This window comes from Miscanthus floridulus, chromosome 5 (assembly GCF_019320115.1).
Source record: "Miscanthus floridulus cultivar M001 chromosome 5, ASM1932011v1, whole genome shotgun sequence".
In the NCBI taxonomy this organism is placed as follows: Eukaryota; Viridiplantae; Streptophyta; class Magnoliopsida; order Poales; family Poaceae; genus Miscanthus; species Miscanthus floridulus.
Window position 1 is genome coordinate 64,714,367 of NC_089584.1, and position 18,405 is coordinate 64,732,771.

General features: G+C 43.9%; 1 protein-coding gene across 1 annotated transcript; it reads right to left on the reverse strand.

Annotated features, from left to right (window-relative positions):
* Positions 1–3,217: 3,217 nt before the first annotated feature.
* LOC136450016 (E3 ubiquitin-protein ligase SIS3) lies at positions 3,218–9,645 on the reverse strand. The gene is made up of 11 exons (XM_066450267.1): positions 9,487–9,645; positions 9,252–9,317; positions 9,087–9,125; positions 8,899–8,965; positions 8,573–8,646; positions 7,076–7,214; positions 6,897–6,989; positions 5,563–5,628; positions 5,056–5,169; positions 4,417–4,530; positions 3,218–3,752 (listed from the first exon to the last, which is right to left on the reverse strand). The coding sequence occupies exons 2-11, from the start codon at positions 9,278–9,280 to the stop codon at positions 3,363–3,365; spliced, it is 1,125 nt and encodes a 374-aa protein (XP_066306364.1). The 5' UTR covers positions 9,281–9,317; positions 9,487–9,645; the 3' UTR covers positions 3,218–3,362.
* Between the last annotated feature and the right edge of the window lie 8,760 nt (positions 9,646–18,405).

An 18,405-nucleotide genomic window follows, 5' to 3' on the forward strand; every position in this document is an offset into this window, starting at 1 on the left:
AAATGGAATTCAATCCTTGCCTAAAGAAAAGTTATGGTCATGGTGATTAAGATCAGACAATGAAATAGCATGCTGCATCGTGCTACAGCGTGCTGCACCACGCCCAAACGCCGCCACCTACTTTCATATCTACCCACCGCCACTCATCACTCGTCGTTGAGTTCTTGGAGCCGACACGGCGTGGTCCACAGTGACTGCTCCGACGCGGCGTTCTTCACCACGCCCAGACGCTTGCTTGCCGCCATCCTCTCTCTCCACTGCACCCGAGCGTCGCTTGCTGGCTACCGCAGCCAGTGGCGGAGCGTGGAGAGAAAACAAGCAGGGGCTTGTCTGAATTCTGAAGGAATCTGGATGGTTTGGAGGAATGCTGGATCAATTTGTGAGAGAAAAATAATGTTCCAGATAAAAAAAGCAGATCTAAGCCGAGTTTAAGGACACGCGAACTAGGGCCCATAATTGGTAGCAGCAATATGACGGAGTGCTACTAGGCTCTTCTATCATTTTTTGTTTGTTCTCTGCAGGTTGCAGCCTAGGCTTTCCATTTTTTATGTGCTTCATAGCTTTACAGAGCAACTTTTCACAAAGCAATATAATGAGAATAGCACTATATGCAGTAGTAAAACATGCAAGCAAGGGGGGCAAGAGCCCAGGTTGGCCTCTACGAGGCTCCGCCAGTGACCGCAGTTCCTCACTAGGTAAGCCATGGCTGCCGGCGGACGTCATGTTTTGTTTCATGTGTGTTTCAGAAGTTGTTTTCAAGTGTTTCGATCTATATGTTGCATATATTACAATTGCTATATACGTATGTTGCAGGTATATGTTTCAAGTATTTTAGTTATTTCATAAGTATGTTTCACAGCGTTTCATCTGTATGTTTCATGTGTTTCATTTGTATGTTTGATGTGTTTCATCCTGATGTTGCCAAAGGATCTGATGTTGCATATATTGCAATGGCTACACACGTATGCTTCAAGTGTATGTTCCACATGTTTTATCTATTTTAGACGTATGTTGCATATGTATGTTCCAAATGTTTCAGTTATTTCATATGCATATTTCATGTGTTTCATCTAGATGTTGCAATGACTATACAAGTATGTTTCAATAGTATATTGCGTATGTTGCAACGTCGGACGGATGTTGCAGAGGAGATGAGACGTTAGGACAGGAAAAGGGGCGCGACCGAGACAAAGCGCTTTGGAGAACGGGGGGCGCGGCAGGGATGGCGCCGCGGTGAGGAGAGGAGCGCGGCGCGGCGAGGGAGGAGCGCGGTGGGGCGAGGGAAGGGCGGGGAAGGAGCGTGGTGTGGCGAGGAAAGGAGCGCGGCGAGCTTGGCGCCGGGGGCGCAATCGGGATGGAGATCGAGTTGCGGATGGTCGAACGCGGTCCCTGGCGTAGGATTGGTCACGGGGGCCGGACGCAATTCGCTGGCGTGGGATCTTGCGAGCGCGGGGGTGTCTGATACGAAACGATTGCAGGCATCGGAGCTGCGTCCTAACGTGCGCCTAGGGCCGGACGTCGGAGCACCAGCCCTGCCATACTACAATAGATCAACTAGTTTTCATCTATACCTAACAATAAATAGACAAAATTTTCTTACACAAAATCTTTGGTCCAACTGAGAGATCGTCTTACGTTTTTTTCGTTTTCATGTCCAAGTTTCTTCCGACCAGCTTTTTTTTATTGCCAAAACACGTCCGCTTTCGTCCGTCTGTCCGTCTCCATCGTGTGCAGCGTTCGTCCGTGACTTCTATCCGGACACAAAATTCTATTCTTGAGTCGGGTGCCAGTTTATAAATAAACACAAAAAATCCTGTGTGCTTGAATCTGAAGCCTCATAGGTGTGCCTGCCTCCTCTGCGGATTCGATGAATCCTGAAGAGAGGCTGGATGTTGGTGCCTGAATCGAATAAACGCCGCGTCCCCGCGGGCTAAGAGAAAAGTTGTGCCTGGATCTTGTGCATGGACTTGCCCGAGCCTAGATTCGCGCGCACAGCTAAGAACGTATGTATCGTCCTCCATGTTTCTCACCGGATCCACCTTGCCCGCCCCTGTCACATCGCGTGCTTCGGCGGCGATAAAAGCTCCGCTGGGATGCCGGATGAAGGAGAGAAGAGAGAGAACGTTCCACTGGAGTGGATGAACGAGTTGAAAAAGGAGTACAATGCACAAGATTTCTAAGGAACCGAAAAAGAAAAAAAGGAAAAAAAAAAACATCCCTTGTGTTACAGGAACCAGAGCTGCGCTCGTTGATAACTGACGGAGAGAGACCTGAAGTGAGACAGGAAAAAAGGAGAGGGAATTTTAATCCCCGGCCATGACTGCGCTCAAGCTTCACTAGCGATAGGATCCAGACGGTGGAAGGAGAGAATAACTAAGACGGAAAGGTCACTGCAGCTACGTGATTGGTGCCTTGGTCGTGTGGTGCCGGAAGAGATGAAAGACCACGTGAGTCCCACCTGGATTCAGAAGAAACAAGAGCTGAGCCTGCACGAACGCTTGGACGGTCTAGGTTTGCACAGTGTAGCCACTGTGTGCCGTCAGTCCAGGCTGCCTAGCGCGGTCGGTGACACTGCACGAGTATGCTACTGTGGTTGCCGCGTTGTGCATTCTATATTGACATCAAAATCAAAATGGGTCACAAGACACTCAAAATTAGCCTCCAACAGAATACCTATACCGGAGACCTTTTTTGGATTACCTGAGAGACACAATTTAAATATGGGCATCCTCTCTCCTGGAAACTCATTTGCAGAAAGGATTTTCTTTTAGGTCTTGTTGTTGGAGAAGATGCCGAATATGTATTGAACCTTTTACGTATAGCGCTACCCAAAGAACGAATAAATTTTGTATTTTGGGTGGTGTTGTCGGAGATAGCCTTATCATGGCCGTTTTGTCCATGCGTGGCTCGGTTGTTCAACCACGCTTGTCCTGCGGGTGCATAATAAATTGTAATCGCGTTGCAACACGGACATATTTGCTAGTTAAAGAAAAAAATAAAAAGACAACAATTGATCAACTCTACAACATACACGTCATACTGAGTATCAACTCTACAACATACACGTCATACTGAGTGATCAAGTCCTAAAGTTAAGATCGGACGAGACAATGAAGCAGCAGCTCAGATATGGCAAAGCACGGAACTAATCAGATAATCAATTACTTCTAATACACAATTACACGCACACATACATGGATGGTCCTGCCAAACTGAGTAACTGGAGCACAAACGGTGAACAGGTCGTCAACATTATATAGCAGTATTATTTACTCGCAAAATACACAGCAAAAGAAAAACTGCTGCATAATTTGATTCTTACTAATGTTCCCTACTCATAATCATTCAAGTCATTAAATCAGTCAGCGATCTGGCAGCTGATGGCCATCGTCTACAACTATGCTAGGCAGCTCTTCGGGGCCAACCAAGCGACTGTTAGACACCGCCTGTTCACCGTCGCTCTCCACGCTCTCGTGCCGGATAGGGCGGAGCAGCAGCCCCTGCAACCGCACTAAATAGCTTTGCCCTGCCGGCTGCGACCTCACATATCTCGTTGCTGCAGTTGCCGTTGTTACATCGCTGGCGCTGGCGGATGGATGATCCGGCTCGCTGGTCGACCGGAGATTGTTCAACGCACTCAGGTCCAGGTTGGGGAAGACGGAGCACCGGCACCGTGGGCACTTGACATTCAGCCGGAGCCACTGGTCGATGCACTCCACATGGAAATTGTGCGCGCATGGTAGCCCACGGACCTGCATGGACATGGATTGGACCCATGAGGATACATAACTATTAAGAGCCTGTTTGGATCCATTAGTGCTAATAGTTAGCAGCTAAAATTAGCAAGTGAGGATCAAACAGACCTGCTAATAGACTTGCTAACTATTAGCAAGTGGAGGTGCTAATAATTAGTTTATTAGTTGATGGAGGGATGCTAATAGTTCACATACATCTCCAATTAACTATCCAACCACCTATTAGAAGGTGGATCTAAAGATCCCCTTGCTAATAATTAGTTAACGAATGCTTAATACTCCATCTGTTTCATCGTTTTAGTTTTTTCTAAATACATAGATTTTATTATGCATCTAGGCATAGCATATATCTAAGTGCATAGCAAAAGCTATGTACCTAGAAAAGCTATAATAACTTACAATTTGGAATAGAAGGAATAGTTTTCAGGTATTAGCTAACTACTTCACTATTCCAAATTATACGTCGTTTTGGATTTCCTAGGCACATAGCTTTGCTATGTATAGGCATAGCATATATCTAAGTGCATAGCAAAAACTATGTACCTAGAAAAGTCAAAGTGACTTATAATTTGAAACGGAGAGAGTAACTATTAGCACTAGTGGATCCAAACAGGGCCTAAATTGATTGATGTCGTGACAAGTCTATAGGAGTTGATTTTACCTCATTGCCAACATGAAATTCTTCAAGGCAGATGGGACATTCACTGCAGTCCGTTGGAACAGCTTTCAGCCTAAATTTTGGAAGCTCTTGAATCAGTGCCTCAACTGCTTCTCTCTGCACAAAAAGGATCCCTCAAAATTCAATGTATAATCCATTGAAGGAAATTTTGGTTCTAACATAATGCTAGTATAGAATACAGCAGATATAAGATGAGGTAAATGATACTCTAATGATGTTCTATAAGTGGAATTAAAAGAGTTTCAGTTTACTTCCCAAGGACTAGAGAAGAGAACTAGAAAATTCAAACATTCAAACAAGGAGCTTCAGCATTGATCTTCTAGCCCTTGAATGGAGATCATAATAAGGTACTACTGAACAACAGTAAATATTCCATGAATCTCTAGCCCTTGAGCACTTCGGTCTCTCTGCAGAATTACCACATTGCTCTTTTTTCATAGAATTACAGACATGTTCATTTCTAACAGTCAAGAAAATGCATAAATTTGCTAATCTAGACCTATTCCATGACCATACTGACAACTAAAAAGTCATGCCACCATTGAATCTACAGCTAAGCATATAAGGAAATATTTTAGCCATAAAGTAAAAACTTGTGCAAGATTACCCAAATCGATTCACCTGAGCTGCAGTTAAATAAAGACCAGGATGATATGCAGTATCTTGGCCCACTCTCATTTCCAGGCCAACAGCCTCAAATGCCCAGTCAGGAACACGGATCATATCAACCAAAACCTGCACAAAGAAACACCTTAGGCCTCCTTTGGTTCACCGGATTTCCAAAGGAAAAATGCAGGAATCGGTAAGAACCCCCAATAAATTTCATATAACTATGTTATGCCACCAGAATAAACACACTCAATTATAGATTGAGAAACATGTACATCCAACCAAAATATACAATCTTGCCCAAGAAAAAAGGCAGTTTAAACACAACCCCCAATAAATTTCATATAACTATGTTATGTAGCTACACTTGCACTAAACTATTATTGTGGTGTATAAGTTGGACTTAATATGAAACCACTAACAAAAATGCACGAAAAAATCTGATACTTTCCAACTGCAGTGCCAACAGCTCATTTTATATTTGTGATAGGATGCACAGAAAATAGAGAAAAGCATTACCCCATATTCAGAAACTGGAATTCCTTGTTGTGCTCTCTGTTGAAGTGCATGCCTTCGGTTTAACCACTACAAAATAAAACACAAAATTGCCCACGAACTAGCATCTATTCAAATAATCCTCAGAATGATCAAAACCACAGTAATAAAAAGTCAATAATATTATGCCTCCATATGAGATTACACTTCTACAGGAACATGCCTCTATCATGTCACATTGCATGCTAAAGTTAAATGTATAGTCAAACAACTGACCAACACCTTTAGTGTTTTTGTTAGTATGTGAGGTACAGGCATATATGTGTTGGGCCCAACCGCCCAAGTGACTACACATATAAAACACTAGAAGAAGATAATCATCAATATAGCAAGATTAAAGACTTTACACAATCAGCCTGTTCGCTGGTTGGTTTCTGGGCTGATAAGCCCCGCTGGTGCTGATTTATTGTGAGAGGAAAACACTGTTGGCTGCCTGATAAGCCTTGGCTGAAACCAACAAGCAAACAGGCTGAATAGTGGATCAGGAACATCTCATCCTTGTAGTGAATACAACGAAATTGCATCAATGACATAGCACAAAGAATGGTTATGCCCATTAGTATAGAATCATCAATGCGCCTTGTGAGTATTGTTGGGGATGAGTAGTTCTACTCCTCCCCCCCCCCCCCCCCCCCCCCCCCCCTCTTTGTAAAAAGGCCTGAGTTGTAAGGAGTAAGGACCTGTGCGTAAATTGCAAACCAAAGGGGGCAGGGAAGATTCCCTCCACCCATCTCCCCTATGAATCCCCCCCCCCCCCCCCACACACACACCCCAAACCCCAGAGCATATCCCATCTCTCTCCTGTTTGGGATAGTCCCAACTCCCGACACTAATACTAGGATTACCTTTCTCGTTGGTGATTGAGTTATTTGTTCTATTTGCAACCTGCTCTGGCCTCAACTTTTGAGGTATTGCAGTGGCTTCTGTAATCAGGATGGTTTGACTCTTTTTTTCTCTTAATACAAAGAGATACGCAGCACTCCTGCATGTTCTGAAAAATAAACTAATACCAAGATTGAAGCATATAATCTTCATGCCTAAATTAGCTTAATATTATTCTAGCTGATGAACAGAAGATGTTAATACATCAAGACTAAATAACAGTTCTCTACAGTTTACACGCACTGAAATCGATGTTAGCAACTTCAGTCCATGACTCCGTGTAAGAACAAGTCGCAATATGCCTGTCAATTCAGTTATGATGGCCAGCTAATCTAACTCCACTAACAGCATCACCAGACTAGTATTTTTGACGAATGGCATATGTGACAAATGCACCAAGAATTTCATAGTACTACCTTCCCAATAGCTACACAAGAAATACAGGCAAGCCCACAGTAACTGAAAAGCAGCCATATCAAGAAGCCCCACTTTTGTCCTTCTTCCGGCAACTACAAAGGAAAAAATATGCATTTAGTAGAATTCACTGTAATACAGTAACACAAGTAGTACCTATATCGAGAATAAGAGAACTCACGCAGCCTCTTGCAGTGCTAAACCACAATGTTCCAATCACAGTCCAAACCCAGAGAAAGGGGTAGAGAAATAGTACAAGAACTGAGAGGACAACTATTCTTCCACAAAAACGAGCATATCTCTGTTGCCATCCGAGATCTCTACAATTTTTCACAAAAAAAGATATATAATGTTAAGTTCAAAAAAAAAGACATATAATAGAATAAACTGACAGCCGTACTTTTTGCGAAGTTCAGTTAGTCATCAGTTGTGGGGCAAACAAACAAGACAAAGCTTAGAAACCTAAAACAACCGTATGAGAATGACAAACATAAAGTAGCAAAATGTATGGTAGGAAAACAGATGGTCAAGAAACTCCCATGCACCAAGGTAAATCATAAATGGCCCAGTTATCATTACTTTCATCATAAGAATACAGTCAGTCAGTCATCACATTGAAATTCAAATCTTAGAATCATGCATTCAAGAAGTAATCATCTGCCATTGTATAGAATATTGCCAGTAACAAGTTTCATTTCAGTTTTCAACATCATATATAAAAAAAACTGAGATCTCCTAGTTAGACTAGCTCATTAGCTGATGGAAAATTTCGAGTACTTTGGACAAAGAAAAATTGAGACTACAAACCCAATATTTTTTTATTGGCTCACCATTTTTCTCATGTCTTTTCCTCTACTCTGTACTTTTCACTTCTTATATCTAATAATCTAATATACAGAAATCACTAGGGGACCTGGCCCTCCTGTGGCTTAATGGCATTACCATAAGCTGTAGTATTATCCACTGGATGGCAGACTATTCAGAGAGATACAAGCATGGAGGGCAATAGAACATGCCATGTTCCTAAATGAACTCATCAAGTAGTAAATCACACACAACCAAAGGTATCCATCTAGCATATGCATCTCAATAATCTTGTTTCCATTAAGAGTTGCCATAGAACTAACAATTTGATTAGTTTAAACACAAACAGGACCAAGGTTGCAATCAGGTGACTGCTGTAATTCATGTTGGTGAGGTCATTACTCATTAAGAACGACAACATGCTTTTCTAGACTCGATCAAGGGGAGGGATTTCGCCTTTGACTTTGCCTTAAAGTAGGGGCCCACTGAAATTTGGAAAGCAGGCAGGAACCTCATGCGCTCACTTCTTTGGCGGCCGTGGAACCATCTGTGCTGTTACAAACCAGGGAGGTGGGAAAACGACCATGCAGCGCAGGGCTCGAACCAGGGCGGGGAGCGCCGCACCTGGGTGCTCAACCATCGCGCTATTAGCACGTCTGCTGAGAACTTGCTTTTCTATTTAGCTTTTTTGGTGGCTTATAAGCAGTGAGAGCATGAATATGATGCTCAATTGCAGCTAGGGTCAGCAAAGGAGTGTTTTGCACATGTAAATACAACATGCTAAATTGCAGTGCAATTAGTTTGTATCGCAATACTTTGCCGAATTAAGCAAAGAAACTAGAAGTAAGATGGGGGTGGGCTTAAAATGACTTACAATCCCATTCCTGCGGCGAGACCATTATCAAGAAACATTAGGAGGCGGAAGATGAAGACAGTGGTGTAGTCCACCTGTGGCAGGCAGGCAGGCAGTTGAAGCAATGAATGACAGTAGAAGCGATCCTCAAACTAGTAATAAGCATTGAGAGAGAACAAACTAGCCCTAGAAACTTACTCCCTCCAGTCATCCAAAGATGATGTTAGGACAGGATAGCTAGTGCAAATTGTCGCAAATTATCCAGTCCTAATGTCTTCTTTTGATGACAGTTTCTATGTATCTAGATACAGTACTAAGGAAGAACAGGGGCAGGGAAGGGATCTAACCACTATCCAAATGTGGAGCGGGTGGGCACAGAGGCGATACCTCTTCCAATTAATGGAAACGATGATTCTAACCACGCATCAGATGATTATTAAGGAATACTAGCATTTAGCAACAGAATAATAAGAGTACTCATCAAATAATAAAATGGATGAAGTTGGCAAGGGTATTATCGGGTGAAGTAGGATACACGCTAGTGGCGAGCATGGAGAGGAAGAACCCGTCATACCTGCAACGAATCGCAAACCCAGCCTCTCAATCAGTCAACCTTTTACTAATTATTAAGGAGGGATCTCCAAATTAAGAGGGAACGAGTTAGGGAAGAAGTGGCGAGACGAGAGGGGGACAGACGCACCACTTGAAATCGACGCCACGCATCGGCATGGTCTTCGTTCTCTTGTTAAGGGCCGAGTTGGAAGAACTGAAAATCAAGTGTTAAGCTTTAATTGGCAATCAAAATTGAAGAAATCAAAAGGGAAAATCCACTCGTCAATCCCACGGCCGCAATCGGCAAAACGCACGAGCCAGATTCGTCTAGGGGGCATTGGTGGGACGGAGCTCCCAGAGGCTGACAGCTTCACTGTACTCACCTGAGTCCAGCAGGCAGAAGCACCCGGGGGGGAGGGGAGGGGGGCTGCGCCGCCGCCAACAGCGCAGGCTCGCCGCCCCGATGGGATCGAAGGCCTGCGCGGGGAGAGAGAGAAACGAGGAGGCAAGCGCTCCCGCACGGCAGTACCGCACGGACTGGGCCGCCCACAGCCCACTCGCCAGTCGTAACTAGAGATGAAAATGGTCGAAAACAGTATTACAATATAGAAAACGAAAATAATTGGTTCGGGATATTTCTACATTTTAGTAATTAAAGAGTACAAAAAAATGATTGAAAATAGTTACGAAACCAATTAAAAATGACAATTTTTTATGTTTGACAAAATTCAGAAATGATTTGATAATATAGAAAACGGTATCATAATATAGAAAACGAAAACGATCGGTTCAGAATATTTACGTACCGTTTTTATCCGGTCGCAACACAGGCAGGTGAGCAAACCGAGCGGCTCTCTCGTCTCCCGCTTGCCTGACGACCGGGCCCAAGAGTGGAGATAGTAGGGGTGAAAACTGCTCACCCAGTGTACCAAACAGTCGCTCGGCCGCTCTCCCTTCACGGGAATTTTTTTTTTATGTTTTCTCTTCTCTTTCTGAAAATTTTGAGATTTGCTACCGTACCAAACAGAAGGTCCCTGCCCGTGAATCAAGGAAACAGAAAGAACGCAAATGAAATTTGCTAAAAGATTGAATAAGCACTCTGAAGTTGGAGTATCACAAATCGATGAATGTGGTATTACCAATTTAAAACTCAAATCCTAAATTCAACAGCGGCTACCAAATATATAGTCTTTGAGACGGGGAAGTATCCATGTTTGCCTCCCTAAGGAACCCTGGCATACATAACCCAACGGTCCAAAAGACAATTACGCTTGTTTTGATGATTTTCATTGAGTCCACGTGAAATTTTTTGTGAGAACCATACTATTGCATAGCTTATATCCTTGGCTTTCATTGCAATATGCAGAGCGTAAAAAACAGAGTTCGTTATGCAATCCGTGTCATATTTTAGCGGGGCTACTGTTATAGTCCGAGATGGACTCAAACTTTGATACAGATTGGGACACGCATGCTGGTCATCTAAGGAGGTGGCCAAGTGGGAGAACATCTTAGACCATCCTTCAGCGATAATGATATGCCACGGTCGTTTGTCTGTGATTCCCATCCGGACGTTGCTCGAGCGGGCCCGTCTCTACCAGAAACTGAAAAACAAATCACCACTTGCTTACCCTTATCCGCCCAGCACCCGACGTAGCAGCTTGGCTACTCATTCGTCCGCGCCCCTTCCCCCACTATGCGCTCGTCGGTTGTCGCGCCATGCCCTTCCCCCCACCACGCCGCACCCCATCGCCGGTCGCGCCGCGTGCCTGTCCCAGTCACCTGTGTCGCTTGCTCCCTCGCCGATCGCCCGTCCGTCTCCCATCACCATCGCGTGTGCCGCTGACCCCGCCATGGCCGCTAGGGCACACATGCTGTGCCGCCTTAGGTCTTCCCCGATTGATCTAAGGGCACCTGCGAGCGTGGGCGGTGCTAGTGGTGCTCGCGCGTCGTGGCTCACCGTCGGCTCCCACCCCAACCGACGAAATCGACTGGCCTGACCTTCCACTCCCCTATGTTTCAAGTGTTTCAGACATTTCAGATGTATGTTGCAATTGTTTTATCTTGATATTGCAAAAGTAGATCGTGGGATGTTGCATATGTGCAAGTGTTTCAGAGACATCATGCAAGCATTTGTTCAAAATGTTTCATATGTTTCCATATGTATGTTGCAATCATTTTTTATCTGGATGTTGCATATGTTGTAACAACATATTCCAGCTTGTTTTGTAGCAGGTGGTTTCATGTTGCAAGTTACAAGTGTTTTTATTTTAGATGTTTCATGTGTTCCACACACATGTTGCAAGAGCATGTTCTAAATATTTCATCTGTTTTTAGTCTTATATTGCATTCATGTTGCAAGTGGTTTACGTTGTTCGGCTAGGGGCGAGCCGAGGGCCGGGAGATGGGGCACGCGTCACGGCGAGGGCTGGCGGATGGGAGTGCTACAGGTCAGGGCACGCTGGGGCATGCTCATCTCGGCTCCTATGTGTCGCCCAGAGAGAGGAGGGGTCATGGGAAGGACTGGTGGGCACAGAGATGGGGTGCGGAGCTCACTCGTGGGATGGGGTGAAGGCGGACGGGGGTAGGCTGCGCAGGTGTCTGGACATGCGTGTCCGTTCGGACGTCCAGGTGCTAGCCACGCACCATCCTTGAGATGTTCTCCACATACTTAAGGTGTGCTCTGTGGTAGAACCGCCCAAAATAACATGCTTTCGGAGGCGCTCGTCTTCCACTAGACACTAAGCACCTCGAAAGTGAGCTACATCGGACAGTTTCGTCGAGCACACCCCAAGGGAGAACTCGAAACAATCCACTTTTTTTACATCCAAAATCCAATAATGAGTACGAGCTTACAATACTTAGTCAATTTCATACAACAAGAGTCCTTGGAAATTATTTATTAAAATACCAGAGTTTAGAGTGCGATAATTAAACAACGGAATGAAAATAAACATCTAGCGAAAATGATACAGGGATCCGTCTGCGCCTATCAGAAGAATCCTCCACACAAGAGCTACTCCTCAAGCTGCACTTGCAACAGGGGTAAAATAAACCTTGAGTACACAATGTACTCGCAAGACTTACCCAGCTAGTGAGAATAGTTTCCCGACTCTCAAGAATATGATAGACAATATGGGTTTGCTGTTTTCTTTTTGTTTATGAAAAGCATTACTAGAAGTACGTCCTTAAGATCAAGTTTAATTAGCAGTCATGATTACTTCATTAGCTAACCATTCTAGGTAAGCACTTGTTCTAATTTCAAGCAAGGGTTAAGCAATCAGAACCATTTCACTATCTTTCATCTTTCAGTTCTGAAAGTGCAATCAAGCCTTAATTGTGGGTTTTGGTGATAATGACCTAGCAATTAGAGAACTAATAAAATTTATCGAGATAACAAGCAGGGAATTTATATTCGAGGATGCTATACAAAATGGAGGAGCTCTCAATTATAAAAGTAGATGGCTTCAAACTCAAAGCAGGTTTAAATTCATTTATATATTGAATTTGAGTATAGGAAAAGCCGTACTATAAAGGGGGCACAATGCTTAAGTTAATATGTGCTACCAAGTGCTCAACTAACCACATGCATCCTCAGATTCATAGCCAAGACAGTCTACACTTCACTATTACTCTTGCTGTCTTGTGTGGTGTGGCACTGCCACACTTGAAGAGAGGCTCTCTCGACCCCTTGGTCGCGGGCTCTAGCTCGCTCGACCCCAAGGTCACGGGATCCGGCTCTCTCGACCCCTTGGTCGTGGGCTTTGGCTCTCCCGACCCCTTGGTCGTGGGCTCCGGCTCGCCCGACCCCTTGGTCGCGGGATCTGGCTCGCCCGACCCCTTGGTCGTGGCTTTGGCTCGCCTGACCCTTAGGTGCGGGCTCCGTCTCACCCAACCCCTTAGTCACGGGCTCCGCCTTGCCCAACGTTGAGGCCACGGGCTTTGTCTCGCCTGACCCCTTGGGTGCGGTGTCCGTTGAGGGCTAGGGGTATATATACCTTTCCCTTTCCTCCCCAATGGCTATCTACGATTTAAGTGACCGTTGGGGGCTGGGGGTATATATACCTTTCCCCTCCTCCCCAACGGAAACCTACTATCTTCTTCCTTACTTCAGCACGCCCAAAAACAGAGCAGGAGCTCTCTCTCTCTCTCTCACTCCATTGTTGACCTCAAGCCCCGAAGCAAATCCATTGATTTCCTTATCAATCCTTGAGGGAAAAGGGTCTAAAACTTGATTTGAGAGTAGCTCCATTGATTCTCAAACTCTAAAGAGCATATGGTTCATGTTTTAGCTGACGCTTGTGTTTGTTACTCTTGGAGCTTGGCTCCTAGCTGGCTAGAGCATCGCCCATGGAGCTTGACAACTTATGTGGCAACCTTAGGAGGTTTGTAACCACCTCTTGCAGCGAGTAAAATCACCCCTCATCTCAAGAGTTCACTATCTTGACTTGAGAATGAGGTAGGGTTACAACGCCCTAAAGCCTTAGTGGTATACCTCAACAACATGGACTTAGGCAAGGCTTGGTGGCGAGCTAAACCATAGGATAAATCCTCGTGTCATCTTGTGCTCATGTTGCTACACTTGTGTTCTTGTTGTTGTTGTTGAGGTGTGGCCGTGCCGCTGTTTGGTGCAGTAGTGCCGCTATGCAGCAGTGCCGAGCTCACAGAGCTGCAAAGCCATGGGTGAATTTGACTTCAGTTTGAGTTAAATTTTTACAGGCCTATTCACCCCCTCTAGACGTACCAGAGATCCTACAAGTGGTATCAGAGCAAGGTTACCTCATGTGCGCTTTACCGCATGAGGTATGGAACCTGATGGAGGATCTGGTGTTGTGAAGCCCATCATCATCGATCCGAAGGACGTTGGGCTACATGACACCGATAGCAGTGAGCTTAGCGCTTCTACAGTGAGCAACTCCATGCTCCCGCAGCTAGAGGCAACCGATGCTGAAAAAGCTCAAAATGAAGAAGAAAGAAGAAGAAGAAGGGCAGCTAGAAAAGAGAAAAGAGAAGCAAGAGAGAAGAAGAAGGAGCAGCAGCGATTAGAAGAGAAGAAAGCAAGAAAAGAAGAAAGAAGACTCAAGAGAGAAGCTAGAAGAAAAAGAAGAGAAGCAAGAAAGAAAAAGGAACAAGAAGCAAAAGCCTCCAATGCATCTTCAAGTGAGCTATCTAGTAGCTCCGAAGATGGTGATGATGATGAGTCCTACCAAGTGCATAGCAAGAAGGACAAGAAAGGAAAGGGCAAGAAGAATGACAACAACAAATATACCGTAGTATCCTTTAACTATTCTTCTATGTCTTTGACTAACCATGATCGTAAGTCTTTCATCAATGTGCCCGCGGGCAAGTTACCTCATTTCGATGGGACTAACTTTGCCAAGTGGAAGCACTTGATGAGAACCTATCTTATAGGTCTTCATTCCAGCATTTGGGATGTTGTTTGCAATGGATTTAAGCCATTGGTTAATTCCAAGAATCCAACCATGGAAGAAATGAGAACCATCCACCTCAACGGTCAAGCTACTAGTGTGCTACTTAGTGCCTTGGATGGTGATGAGTACAATAGAGTGATTGGTGTAGATGTTGCCAAGCAAATTTGGGATACTTTGCATATTGCACATGAAGGAGTTGACAAAGTGAGAAAGGCAAGAATTGATTTGTTGATGTCCAAGCTCAACCGATTTGTTATCTTGGGGTGAGAAGGGCCACAAGAGATGTTTGATAGGTTGATGACCATGGTGGGTAAGATTAGAGGCTATGGTTGTGATGAGCTAGATGATCACAAAGTTGTCAAGATTATGTTAGAAGCTTATTCACCAAGAAATGAGACCGTAGTAACTCTAATTATAGACAAAAAGAAGTTTGAGTACTTCACACCAAATGATGTACTTGGGAGGATCTTGACCTTTGACATGCAAAGAGAAGAAGCAAATGAGAGGAAGAAGCTTGGAGAATTGTAAGCAAAGCTAGAAGGCATCAAGATCAACAAGGATGTAGCTCTCAAGGCCAACAAATCAAGCAAGCAAGGCTCTACTAGCAAATCCAAGACCAACAAGCAAGCTTCAATTAGCAAGCCCAAAGCAGTCAAGCAAGTTCAACAAAGAGTAGAGACCACCTCATCCTCTAGTGAGAGTGAACATGATGATGACAAATATGAGAAAGTGGATGATGTTGCTCTCTTTATGAGGAGGTTCCACAAAGGGTTGAAGAAGCAAGGGTACAAGGTAGTAAAGGGGAAGTTTCCAAACAAGAAGAAGAGGACATGCTACAATTGTGGAAGCACCGATCACTTCATTGCTAAGTGCCCACATGAGATCAAGGAGAACAAGTATAAGAAAGAGAAGAAGGAGGACAAGGCCGACCGGAGAAAGAGCAAGAAAAACATGGGAGAAGCTCACATTGGGCATGAATGGGATTCATCTATTGAAAGCTCAAGTGAAGAAGATGAGAAAGTTACAACCATTACTATCCATGAGCCATCTTCTTCGCCAAGACTCTTCACCAACATGTCGAATGATGACTACTACTTCCCTCACATTTGTCTTATGGCAAAGGGTAAGAAGGTAAAATCTAAATCCAAGGCCAAAGCTCATCCACCTTCACCTCCTAGTGATATCTCTAGTAGTGATATTAGTGATAGCTCTAGTGATGATGAATCTAGTGATGAGAAAATTGATAAATTAACTAAGAACTTAGATGGAAAGACCAAACTATTCATCACTAAACTAATAGAGGACTTAGAGAGTGTCCAAGCCGAGCTAGAATCTAGAGAGGAAACTCTTATCCAACAAGAGGATCTCTACATTGCTAGCAAAGAAGCTCTTACATTAGAGAGGAGTGAGGTGGAATCCTTGCGTAAGGCCTTGGCCAAAGAACAAGGGGACCATGCTATCACAAAGGAAGAAAATATTGTTCTCAAGAAAAAGTATTGTGACTTAGTTGAAAAGCACAAAGAACTTGAGCTGCAATATAACACTCTTTGGGATAGCAACTCACATCCCTCTAAGGAAAAGGATGCCTCTACTACCTCCACTAGTCAAGGTTGTGGAAAATATTATAATATTAATTTGAATGCTTATTCCACTAACCTTGCAAACAAGGAGGCAATGAGAAAAGAAATTGCTAGACTCAATGAGATCATTGGCAAGGGCTGCTTGAGTGGTAAGGCTCAAGTAAGTGACAAGAAGGCAAATGATTCAAAAGTGCCTCAATTCAAGCAAGGGAGACACCCCTCAATCAAGCATGGGCTTGGGCACACTGCAGGAGCCAAGACAAATAGAAGAAATATCATAAATGGCTATGAGGGTGTCAAGTTTGAGAGGAAGGAAAGAGTTAGTACAGATTAGCCTACATAGACAGCGACAGTGCCACAGTCTAGAGTGGTAGTGCCGCACCGCGCGAAAATAGGAAGGCTATCAATTCTGCTCCTAATCAAACTAAGCTCAATAAGAAGGTGTCCCAGCAGAAACAGGTTCAGCAGAAGCCAAAGGATTCAGTGTGGGGTACTATGAACAAGTATGCCTACCAACCAAAGTTTCAACCACCTCGATAAAGCTTAAACTTCGTGTTTTGTTTCAAGGAACAACAACAGTGAAAAAGTGGTGCCAAATATGTTGGAAAGGAAGCCAACACATATAGGAATACTTCTATTTAGGTTCCTAAATTTCTTGTGACTAACATGCAAGGCCCCAAGTTTAATTGGGGACCTAAATCAAGCAACTAAATTTGTTTTGCAGGCATACTCCTCTGGTGGGTCAAGTTGGGTGCTTGATAGTGGATGTACAAATCATATGACCAGAGAAAGGAGTATGTTCTCATCATATACCCTAAAGATAGACTCAAATGAAAATATTCTCTTTGGAGACAACTCTAAGGGGGATGTGATTGGTCTTGGTAAAGTTGCATAACCCTTGAGCATTCAATTACAAATGTTTTACATGTTCATTCGTTAGGTTATAATTTGTTGTTCATCTCTCAATTATGTGAGATGGGCTTCAATTATGTCTTTACGGATAAGGGTGTGGAAGTCTTTAGAAGGGAGGATTCCTCTATTGTCTTTATGGGTTATTTAAAGAACAAGCTTTACCTAGTTGATTTCAACAAAATTAAAGCTAATCTTGAGACTTGTTTAGTGGTAAAATCTAGCATGGGGTGGCTTTGGCATCGCCGACTAGCCCATGTTGGGATGTGGAACTTGGCCAAACTTTAAAAGGATGAACACATCCTTGGACTAACAAATGTTCACTTTGAGAAAGATAGGGTATGTAGCGCTTGTCAAGCCGGAAAGCCAGTTGGCATATTGAAAGGTCCTTGTGTGGTTTTGGTAATTGAGTGATAACCCTAGGTGGACTAATTGTGTTTATGTGAGATACACAAGTGATTAGTCCACAAGTACATGTGTGTGAGCAACATATGTCGTTAAGGTGAAAATGGTTTGGAGATGTTGCAAAGCTCACATATGTGATGATGAAGGAGCTTATTGCACATGAGACATGACATTGAGTCATGTGATCAAGGTGGAGAAGATCAAGATAAGACTTGGCTTGATGGACCAGTTGCAAGCGTGAAGGGCAAGTCGGAGGCTTTAGAGCGATGGATCGCGTGGCGGTGAAGCTTGTGCAAGACTTGGTGCCGATGGATGAAGGCAATGGTGAAAAGCAAGTGAAGTCAAGATCGATGAACCAATATGATCACGTAATGATATGAAGTGGATCATATCATTGTTGATCATATTGGTGCATGTGTTGCATCGACATTGGAGGAGATGGAATGAAATGCGCAAGGCAAAGGTATAACCTAGGGCATTTCATTTCACCGGTCATACGTGTGTAGAGAAGTTGATGACTGGGTTTAGGATAGATGGCCATACTATCAAGGGGGGCAAACTTGTTTGCATATCGGTCATCTAGTGCCACTCGAGTGATCTAACTTTTTATCATCGCTATGATCGAGTGGCGTGGCAAGTTGAGTGACTAATCCTTTGAAAAATGTTTGTGAAAAGCTAACACACTTACATATGGTGGTGCACACTTGGTGGTGTTGGCATATTTGCAAAGGAGAAGAAGTTAGAGTTGTTGTGAATCAACTTACATAAGAGAAAAAGGTTTTTCGGTGTACTCCAAACTATAGGATGGTCCTTGGATTGGAATAATACCTTGATCCATTGTGATTTGGATCAAGTATGCATGTGGGATGTGTATCCCTCTAAGTAAGCTTTCCAAAATGTCCAAGATCATCGAAATTGGAGTTCGGAGCTAAGAGTTATAGCCGTTTTAGCGCTGAAAGGTCTGTGACCGGACGCTGGC